The 11,640-nt window shown below is 41.7% G+C and overlaps 1 protein-coding gene across 2 annotated transcripts in view; it reads right to left on the bottom strand.

Annotated features, from left to right (window-relative positions):
- The window catches only part of EIF4ENIF1 (eukaryotic translation initiation factor 4E nuclear import factor 1), a 65,760-nt gene that overhangs the window by 43,027 nt on the left and 11,093 nt on the right, over positions 1 to 11,640 (bottom strand). For both annotated transcript variants that reach the window (XM_023517663.1, XM_023517664.1), the window contains exon 3: positions 1,712 to 1,785. In XM_023517663.1, coding sequence (XP_023373431.1) covers positions 1,712 to 1,785 — 74 coding nt within the window. The remainder of the gene's footprint in view (positions 1 to 1,711; positions 1,786 to 11,640) is intronic.

The following is an 11,640-nucleotide window of genomic DNA, read 5'->3' on the forward strand; positions in this document are numbered from 1 at the left end:
GGGTGTGTACATTGGATACTTTTTCCTCCATTCTTGTGATACTTTGCTCAGAAGAACATTCTCCAGCTCCATCCATGTGAACATGAAGGATGGAATGGTTAATGTTAAAAAACATGGGTTAGGGTGGTGCCTGTGGCTCAGTGAGTAGGTGAGGGTGGTAGGTTCAAATCTGACCCCGGCCAAACTGCAACAAAAAATAGCCAGGCACTGTGGCAGGCACCTGTGGTCCCAGCTACTTGGGAGGCTGAGGCAAGAGAATCGCCTAAGCCCAAGAGCTAGAGGTTGCTGTGAGCTGTGATACCACCACATTCTACCGAGGTGACAAAGTAAGACCTTGTCTCTAAAAAAAAAAAAGTGGGTTAGGCTGGGTGTGGTGGCTCACACTTCTAATTTCAGTACTTCTGGAGGCTGGAGCAAGAGGATGATTTGAGTCCAGAAGTTTAAGACCAACCTGAGCAACAAAGCAAGATACAGTCTCTACCAAAATAGAAAAATCAGCCAGGCATGGTGGTATAAGCCTGTATTGGCAGTTATTTGGGAGGCTGAAGCAGGAGGATCACTTGAGTCCAGGCATTTGAGGCTGCCGTGAGTCATAATCATGCCACTGCACTCCAGCCTGGGTGAGAGTGACACCTTATCTTTAAAAAAAAAAAAATGTAGCCAGGCATTGTAGAGAAGTACCTGTAGTCTCAGCTACTTGAGAGGCTGAGGCAGGAGGATCACTTGAGCCCTAGAGTTTGAGGTTGCTGTGAGCTATGATGCCATAGTACTCTACCCAGGGTGAAAGAGTAAGACTATCTCCAAAAAAATGTGGGCTAACATGAACCCATGAACTATCTACCATATCTAACAAATGACTAAGATGAGCATAAATAGTATTATACAATATAGGATTTTTTTTTTTTTTGAGACAGAGCCTCCAGCAGTCCCCTTGGGTAGAGTGCCGTGACATCACAGCTCACAGCAACCTCCAACTCCTGGGCTCAAGCGAGTCTCCTGCCTCAGACTCCCAAGTAGCTGGGACCACAGGCGCCTGCCACAACGCCTAGCTATTTTTTGGTTGCAGCCGTCATTGTTGTTTGGTGGGCCCAGGAAGGATTCGAACCCAGCACCTTAGGTGTATGTGGCTGGCGCCTTAGCCACCTGAACCACAGGTGCCGAGCTGATACAGGATTATTGTAGGACATTTTCAGACCATTTTTAGCTATAGCTTTCTCAAGCCAAAGCCATCTACCTCTTATAAAAGAACCTGTGGTTGGGTACTGGCCCTATATATATCCTGGAGGTGGCAGGTTCGAACCCAGCCCCAGTCAAAAACTACAAAAAAAAAAAAAAAAAAGAACCTATGGTCCAATAAGGGTAATCTGAATGGCTAAATGGATCTTTGTCTGAGGACCCAAAGCCCTGCTGATCAGCATACATGGGACAGGCTCTTAAAGTACCCTCGATGTACAGTGCAAAACCCACAAACCACTGCTGGAGAGAAAAGACCCTGGTAAAGATTCCTTTATTCTGCTTTCTTATTCTGTGACTGACCAAATCATTTCTAGTTTTCATTACCAGTTACTTACCTCTTGAAATCCCTCTTCTACTTATAATTCTACCAGAAAACTTCTAAACAACAGAATTCTTAGTTTACCAAGTTTGTTATAACAAAAGGTTAATAACTAGAAGAAGTTAATGACTAGAATAACACCGAAGACACTCATACCTGTCATATTTTTCAGAAAGGCATGAAGGCCTCTGTTTGGAATGAGGGCGTTCTTTTATATCCAAAAGTTCCTCCTGAAAAGAGAAATCAAATAGTGATTTTGAATCAAATTTCTCAGGACACACATATTCAACCTATTTCTGTTCTGAATAATTCCAGGCGTCTCCTATAAACATTTCACAAAAACCTCATTTATTTAAACCTTCACGTATTTCAGAAAGGAGAATTAGATCATGTTCTTATAAGAAGCTTAATCAGAATTATCAAATAATTTAAAAGTGATCACTTTCTTGCTAAAATATATGCTCTCATAATTCCTAATAATCCAGTTATAATATTCTGTAACACTGAATGCTCATCAAGGCTGGGAGTTTCAGTTTCAGATAAAACCATCTGCTAATCTCACCACTTATAAATACATTAAAAGGTCTAGTTGCAAGAATAGAAAAGCACAAAAAATACCCATATGCTATTTACCTGGATTCACCTATTAATATTTTCCCCCATTTATCATTTGGTAAACATATCTACAGGGTGTCTGTAAAGTTTGTGTGCAATTTAAAATAGTTGGCCATTTTATTTTGGTACATATATTTTGAGATTGCTCTGTTGCCCTGGCTAGAGTACAGTGGCATCATCATAGCTCGCAGAAACCACACACTTCTAGGCTCAAGTGATTCTCGTGCCTCAGGCACATGTCACCACGCCTGTTCAAGCTGGTCTTGAACTCCTGAACTCAAGCAATCCTGCCTTGGCCTCCCCAAAGTACTATGAGTATTACAGGTGTGAGACACTACACCTAGACTTTTTGCAGATTTTTTATTTTTTTGAGACAGAGGCTCAAGCTGTCCCCCTGGGTAGAGTGCTGTAGCATCACAGCTCACAGCAACCTTCAACTCCTGGGCTCAAGTGAGTCTCCTGCCTCAGCCTCCCAAGTAGCTGGGACCACAGGTGCCTGCCACAACACCCAGCTATTTTTTGGTTGCAGCTGTCATTGCTGTTTGGCAGGCCCCAGCTAGATTTGAACCTGCCACCTTAGGTGTATGTGGCTGGCGCCTTAGCCACTTGAGCAATAGGCGCCAAACCCAGATTTTTTTATTGATACAATTATTTGTGTATATGCATGTGGTACATGTCATTTTGTCACATGCATAGACTGTCTAATGATCGAGTCAGGGCATTTGGGGTATCTATTATGGCAAGTATTACCATTTCTATGTTGGGAACATTTCAAATCCTCTCTTCTAACTGTGCTAAAATATATGTTGTTGTTAACTACTATAGTCACTCTATTCTGCTATCAAACATTAAAACTTAGTCTTTCTATTTAACTGTATGTTTATAACATTAATAAACCTCTCTTATTTCCCCCTCTGCCAACCTCCTTCCCAGACTCTGTATCTATCATTCTGTTCTTCACCTCCATAAGATTGACTCTTTTAGCTTCCCCATATGAATTTTTTTAATCATTTGAGAGTAAATTGCAAGATAGTCTTTTACAGTCTCAGTTCCATGAGAATATGGCCCTACAAAAAACGATTTGAATGAGTTTTCCATTCTCCTAAGGACAATACTTGGCCAGTATCATAACAGATGCATTGGAGAAGCTAATCCATCAGGTTGTTGGTTTTTCATAACCACAGTTATCAATACTTTCATCTACCCTCCTAATTTCAATTCTGTTAAATGATCCAATAACGTCCTTTGTATTTACTGTCTTCCCGGTCCAACAAAGGATCCAGTCTAGAATCAGATATTTGGCTGTCATGTCTTCTGAGTCTCCTGTAATCTTGAACATTTTTGCAACTTCTGTCTATTACAACACTGACATTTCCAAAGAATATAGCCTCGTTAAGAGAACATCATTTTGGGCTGTTTTCTCATGATTAGATTAAGTAGCCCTAGAGCAGGATACTAATGTGAGAGATACTATATCCCCTCTTTTTTTTTTTTTTTTTAATTTTAAGACAGAGCCTCAAGCTGTCCCCCTGGGTAGAGTGCTGTGACATCACAGCTCACAGCAACCTCCAACTCCTGGGCTCAAGTGAGTCTCCCGCCTCCGCCTCCCAAGTTGCTGGGACCACAGGAGCCCACCACAACGCCTGGCTATTTTTTTTTTTTCGGTTGCAGCCATCATCGTTGTTTGGCGGCCCGGGCTGGATTCGAACCTGCCACCTTAAGTGTATGTGGCTGGCACCTTAGCCACTTGAGCCACAGGCGCTGAGCCTGTATCCCCTCTTAAAAGTGTCACCTCTGGATGCCCATTGTGTCCATCTGTCCTTTATTCCTCAAATGGTGATGTTAATTTTGATAATCCAGTCAAGGTGTGCTCTAGTTTCTCTACTATTTAGTTACTACTTTCCCATATGGGTTTAGTATACAATCTGTGGGGAAACACTTTAAAATCATCCAAATATCCTGATCTTCAAAGTTTCCAATTAAATTTTTAACATCTATCAATGATTCTTGCACAAACCACTCTTCATTGTCCAACTTCAGCCCTCTATCAGCCAGCACTTGGCATCATACTGTAAACGCTCAAGTCCTTTCTTTCCCCTATTAACCTATTTTTTTATTGCTATGGACTTAAATTTTCCAGTGGTCTATAATTCGTAACTCTTCATAATTCTGGAGCTCAAATTGTTCCAGACTTTGCCAGTGGAAGCCTCTTGATGCTGGCTCATGTGTCCTTTCAACATAGCCCCTATCATTTCTTTTTTTGTTTTGTTTTTTTTGAGATAGTCTCACTACGTTGCCCTTGGTAGAGTGCCGTTACATCACAGCTCACAGCAACCTCAAACTTTTGGGCTTAAGCGATTCTCTTGCCTCAGCCTCGCAAATAGCTGGGACTATAGGTGCCCACCACAACACCCGGGTATTTTGTTGTTGTTATAGTTGTCATTATTGTCTATCAGGCCCAGGCTGGGTTTGAACCCACCAGCCTCAGTGTATGTGGCCAGTGCCCTAACCACTGTGCTACAGGCACTGAGCCATATCATTTCTTTTTTTAAAGCACTGCCTTATTATCTTGGCTCATCTTGTATCCATGCTGTCCCAGCCCTGTAATCAGCTACTTCTCTGAGAAATCTAAGTTCCTTTGCGTGGGGAATGGTATGAAAAACCAAGTTATGGGAATTGAGTAGTCTCATTTGCTTCAAGGTCCTTTCTGCAGAACTAGCAAATATGCATTTATATATGCACATATATACATATACTAACATAGAAAGATCTGCTCATATGCATGTATATAAACAAAAACTACTGCTCTCTTTTGGCATATGTTCAAACATTTTCATAGCAGAGTGAAAAAAGCAATTTCCAAATGTTCAGGACCAGTAAAATCTGGCAACTGTCTTGCAAAAAAGCATACAGTGCTGTACTGGGACCTCTGCACCACTCCTAGCATGGGCCTAATGACAGGAAAATGTTCACTGCTTCTCAAATCACTGCTTCCGTATCTTGGGGTAAGGACAGAGAGATAATTTCCTCTCTTCAGCCTGTAAAAATCATTGCACATAAGCATATCATGAATTTTCTCAGGAAACTGAAGCATTTAAATGTTTTCTTTAGGACAGCAAAATCCTTAGGACCAGATGACATTGTAGTTTAAAAACCAGGATATCAGGCATTTGCATTTTTTAAAGAAATTATTTATGAGTGAGCTACCTTATTAACTGGGTAGAAATAGCTAGTAAAATTTATAATGCTGAGACAAATAGAATTCCTAATATACAAAATATCTAGGGGCTGAGGGCGGCACCTGTGGCTCAGTGAGTAGGGCGCCAGTCCCATATGCTGAGGGTGGCGGGTTCAAACCCTGCCCCAGCCAAAACTGCAGCAAAAAACATAGCCGGGCATTGGGGCAGGCACCTGTAGTTCCAGCTACTTGGGAGGCTGAGGCAAGAGAATCACCTGAGCTCAGGAGTTGGAGGTTGCTGTGAGCTGTGTGACACCACAGCACTCTACTGAGGGTGACAAGGTAAGATTCTGTCTCTAAATAAAATATCTAGAGGCTCTTCAAAATTCTGGAAAATCTATAAAAGCTTTGATACCACCTGAAAATCACCAACAAAGCTGGGGAATCTAGTAAAATATCCAGGACAAACAGTGCCAAACCTGTGAGGGTGACACAAGTCTGGCACTTAGGGGGGTGTGCCAAAGTGACTGGGCCAATAGGAGTTATGAAGATATCAATGTTACAGTACAGAAATCCTAGGATAGGGGGGCTTAAAATTTTCCCAGTAGAAACAGGAAGGATCTTGCAATACAGAAAATACCAATATGTAACACTAAAGGAAAAAATAATGCAAAGAAATGTTTTTTGCTATTGGAAGTAACTTGAAGATTATTACATATTCCCTTACCACTACTGCCCTCAAATCCAACCAAATACTAAAGAACCCTGGTACACTATTAAATTTAGGGCAATACCCATCACACTTAAAAACAATGGGGTTTTTCTTTTTTAAACTTTTGACTCCAAAAGATAACAGGGAGCCCAAAGTGATGGGTAGTCTCAGTTATTACTACAGGCATTTGCTGAAACTCAAATGATTTTTACCTATTTAGGAGTCGCTGGGCAAGATTAATACTTTTAACAGACCCACAAAACATCTGGAAAATCAAATTTTGGTCCTGTTGGAGTAGAATAAAAGAAATATTTTAACAAAAGTAACAAACAGACTTACAAAAAAGGGAAATGAGGAGCCTAAGGACAGATGACAACTAAATGTAATATGGTATCCTAGATGGAATCCTGGAACAGAAAAAGGACATTAGTTTAAAGCTAAGAAAATGTGAATAAAGTATAGACTTTATCTAATAACAGTGTATCAATACAGGTTTACTAGTTGCAACAAATGTACCATACTAAAGATGCTAATAACAGGGATAATAAGAACCCTCTATTTTTCGTCTTTTTTCTATAAATCTAAAACTATTCTATAAAATGAAATTTAACCCTATCTCATAGCATGTACAGTTAAAATTTGTCAAAGACCTAAATGTAAGCACTTAAAAACTAAAAAGTAGGTGATATATTAATAAATCTTCATGTCCTAAGGATTAAGCAATTACATCTGAAACAACATATCACTGAAGGAAAAAAACACAGAAATTGGATTCCAAATTTTAAAACTTTTGTGCTTTGAAGGCCACTATCAAGAAGATGAAAAAAGGTTGGGCATAGTAACTCATGCCTGTAATCCCAGCACTCTGGGAGGCCAAGGCCAGCAGATAGCTTGAGTTCAGGAGTTCAAGACCAGTAGGAGCAACAGAGGATCTTGGTCTCTACTAAAAATAGAAAAACCAGCTGGGTGCTGTGGCAGGAGTCTAGAGTCCCAGCTACTTGGGAAGCCAAGGCAAGAAAATCACTGATCAAGAGTTTGAAGTTCCTACAAGCTATGATGACATGGTACCCAACCTGCTGGGCAGCAGAGTAAGACTATGTCCCCCTCCCCCCACCAAAAAAAATTTTAAAAAAGGCTTGGTGCCTATAGCACAGAAGTTAACAGCGCTGGCCACATACACCTAAGATTAGCGGGTTTGAACCCAGCCCAGGCCAGCTAAACAACAAGGACAACTGCAACAAAAAAATAGCTGGGCATTGTAATGTGCACCTGTAGTCCCAGCTACTTGGGAAGCTGAGGCAACAGAATCGCTTAAGCCCAAGAGTTGGAGGTTGCTGTGAGCTGTGACGCCACGGCACTCTACCAAGGGCGACACAGTGAGACTCTGTCTCTAAATAAATAAATAAATAAATTTTAAAAAGAAAGAAAATGAAAAGTCAAAAAAAGAAATAAAGGCTTGGTGCCTATATCATAGTGGTTACAGCACCAGCCACGTATACCAAGCATGGCAGGTTTGAACCCAGCCCAGGCTAAACAACTGCAACAAAAAAATAGCCCAGCATTGTGGTAGGTGCCTGTAGTCCCAGCTACTTGGGAGGCTGAGGCAAGAGAATCGCTTAAGCCCAAGAGTTGGAGGTTGCTATGAGCTGTGATGCCACATCACTCTACCGAGGGCAACATAGCAAGACTATCTCAAAAAAAAAAAAAAAAAAAAGAAAGAAAGAAAATGAAAAGACAACCCACAGAACAGGGAGTAATGTAAATACAAATCATCTATCTGGCAAGTGTCTAGAAACCAAAATATATAAAAACTGCTTACAACAAAAAGAGAACACTAATTTATTTATTTTAGGCAGAATCTCTTACTCTGGCACTCTGAGTACAGTGCTATAGCATCACAGCTCATAGCAACCACAAACTCTTGGGATCAAGCAACTCAAGCCTCCTGAGTATCTGTAGTCCCAGCTACTTGGGAGGCTGAGGTAACAGAATCCTAGAAATAGGGAACAGGGATGGGACTCTACACCTGGCTAGTTTTCTATTTTTATTATGCATGGGCTGGTCTCGAATTCCTAAGCTCAAGCAATCCACTTGCCTCAGCCTCCCAGAGTGCTAGGATTACTACGGGTGTGAGCTGCCATGCCTGGGCCAGAACATGATTTAAAAAACAGGCAAGGCTGGGCATGGTGGCTCACGCCTGTAATTCTAGCACTCTGGAAGCCCAAGGCAGGAGGATCAATTGAGACCAGCCTGAGCAAGATCAAGACCCCATCTCTACCAAAAATAGAAAAAATTAACATATCTGTAATCCCAGCTAATCAGGAGACTGAGGCAGTTAGGCTCTCTTGAGTCCAGGAGTTTGAGGTTGCAGTGAGCTACGATGACACAATTGCACTCTAGCCAGGGTGACAAAGTAAGACTCAGTCCCAGTGCACTCCAACCTGAGAGACAGAGTGAGATTTGGTGTCTAAAATAGAATAAAAATAAGCCAGGCATGTTATTAATCCTAGCACTTTGGGAGGCTGAAGACCTCTTGAGGCAAGGAGTTCAAACACTAGCCTGAGCAACAAAGGGAGATCTTATCTCTACAAAAAATTAAACAAAAATTATTTGGGCATGGTGGAGCCTGTAATCCTAGGTACATGGGAAGCTGAGGCAGGAGTCTAGGAATTTAAGGTTGTTGCAGCCAGCTACAGTCGAACCCTTGTGCTCCAGCCTGAGAAACAGAATAAGACCCTATCTCAGTAAATGAACATAGGAAAAAGATTTCAACAGACATTTCTCTAAAGACGACACACAATGGGCAACACACGCAAGAAAGGTGTTCAACAACATTATTAGGGGGATATAAATCACCACAGTGAGATAGCAAGTCACACTCACTATACTGGCTACAAATGAATAAAAAGGAAACTCATAAGGGTTGGGAAGGAAGTGGAGAAACTGCAAAACTCACTCATACACTGTTGATGGGAATGTAAACTAGTGCAGCTGCTGTGGAAAACAGTGGCAGTTCCTCAAAAAGTTAAACAATTACCATATGACCCAGCAATTCTACTCCTTGCTACATACCAAAAAGAATGGAACACATTTGCCCACACAAAAACCTGAACACAAATGCTTATAGCAGCATTATTCACAACAACCAAAAATGGAAACCACTCACATGTCCATCAGGTGATAAATGAAATGTTGGTATATCTATAAGATGGGGTATTATTTGGTAATAAAAAGGAATGAAATATTGATACACTGAATGGAATGCAATGGATTATTTAGCAATAAAAAAAATGAAGTACTTTCATTCTAAGCTACTGTAAGGTTCGATGAACTTTGACAACATTATGCTGAGTAAAAGAAGCCAGACACAGGATCAGCACCTGTGGCTCAAGTGGCTAAGGCACCAGCCACATACACCTGAGCTGGTGGGTTCGAATCCAGCCCGGACCCGCCAAACAACAATGATGGCTGCAACCAAAAAATAGCCGGGTGCTGTGGCAGGTGCCTGTGGTCCCAGCTATTTGGGAGGTGGAGGCGGGAGACTCGCTTGAGCCCAGGAGTTGGAGGTTGCTGTGAGCTGTGATGTCACAGCACTCTACCCAGGGGGACAGCTTGAGGATCTGTCTCAAAAAAAAAAAAAAAAAGAAGCCAAACACAAAGGCCATACATTGCATGATTCCATTTATATGTAATGTTAAGAATAGGTAAATCCATAGAGACAGAAAGTAAATTAATGGTTGCTAGGGGATGGGGGAGGAGATAATGATGACTGTTAAAGGGCACAAAGTTTCTGTTTGGGGTGCTGAAATTGTTCTGTAATTAGTGAACTAAAAATCACTGAATGGTACACTTATGTCTGTAAATTATATCTCAATCTTAAAAAGTTTATTTAAAAAAGTAAATGGGGGGGGGCGCCTATGGCTCAGCTGGTAGGGGGCTGGCCCCATATACCAATTTCAAACCCGGCCTCCGCCAAACTGCAACAAAAAAATAACTGGGCGTTGTGGCGGGTGCCTGTAGTCCCAGCTACTAGGGAGGCTGAGGCAAGAGAATCACCTGAGCCCAGGAGTTCGAGGTTGCTATGAGCTGTGATGCCACGGCACTCCACCAAGGGCGATAAAGTGAGACTCTGTCTCTAAAAAAAAAGAAGAAGAAGAAGAAGAAAGCTAAGTATGTTACCTTTCAGCAACATCCAAAGATGCATAAGATGGTATTCCAGCATACAAAGAACTTCTACTTAAGGAGAGAAATCATAAGCCAAGTGCCCTTGCCCTCTTTTCATAACAGCTAATGGTTCTTGTGTGGCAGGCTCTGTGCCTAGCATAGGCAGATACCTGCCCCCAATACTCTTCTACTCTTTCAAAAGAAGTATTGAACTTGCCATCTCATTAAGAGCCCTTAACACCAATTGTTCTTGAAAAAGAACCTCTTTGGGCTCTCTTTTTTTTTTTTTTTTTTCCTAGAGAGAGGGCCTGGTTCTGTCATCCAGTGGCTCAATCACAGTTCACTATAGCCTTGTGCTCCTGACCCCAAGCAGTCCTCCAGCCTGAGTCTCCTGAGCAGCTGAGACTATAGGGATGTGCCACCATACCTGGCCAATTTTTAAATTTATTTATTTATTTCAGATTAACATGAGGTTACAATTAGGTTACATTATTTATGCTTGTTAGGTGAAGTCCCTGTGTAGCTGTGCTCACTCACCTAGGTGGTGTGTGCCATGTACCACTTCATTGTGCCTATTAGCTGAGAGCATACCAATCCCTCTCCCCCCAGATTTGTATTTTTTTGAGATAGGGTCTTGTTTTGTTGCCTGGGCTAGGGTGCAGTGGCATTATGATAGCTCCCTGCAACCTCAAACTCCTGGGCTCTAAGAATCCTACCACCTCAGCCCTCTAAAGTGCTGGGATTATAGGGATGAGCCACCACATCCAGCCTCCTCTGGGGTATTTTCAAAGAAAATTTTCAACTTTGGCTAAAGAGGAAATGCTTAGAAGATGTCCTAACTAAGGCTGCTCTGTCCTTATGAATATTTCAGGAGAAAATGCGATAGTACCCTTTTGCAGAGTCTTTCAAAATCCAAAGAAACTAACTGATCATGGACAAATTCACTAACGTTATGACCTGGACAAAAGAAGAGTTAATGTCTGAAACCGTACTTTTTACACAGGTTACTAAAATCTGACCAGGCAAGAACAAGCTGCTTGTTGCCCAAGAGCCACACCCCTCATGACGTATAAACACATTTTCTTAGCTGGAGCAGCCTTCCTTGAGGAAAAATGGTCAAGCCTCCCAAAACAACTTCTTTGGGAATAATATAGACACCGACTTTTGGCAATCAGTATTACAGTAGGAAGCAAATGAATCTCAACATAAGCACCAAACAATGGTTAAAATCCTCAACCAGTTTCTTTCTGCAGAAATCCTTTGTAGTAGCACCTGCGCATTCTGACAACATTCTGATATGACACCAAAATTTCACCAAAGTAACCATCACAGAAGGAGATTAAGAGAATTATTCCTGGCTCGGCGCCGATAGCTCAACCGGCTAAGGCGCCAGCCACGTACACCTAAGGTGGCGGG

The sequence above is a fragment of the Otolemur garnettii genome, unplaced genomic scaffold, assembly GCF_000181295.1.
Source record: "Otolemur garnettii isolate 467f Iridium unplaced genomic scaffold, OtoGar3 scaffold00116, whole genome shotgun sequence".
Lineage (NCBI taxonomy): Eukaryota > Metazoa > Chordata > Mammalia > Primates > Galagidae > Otolemur > Otolemur garnettii.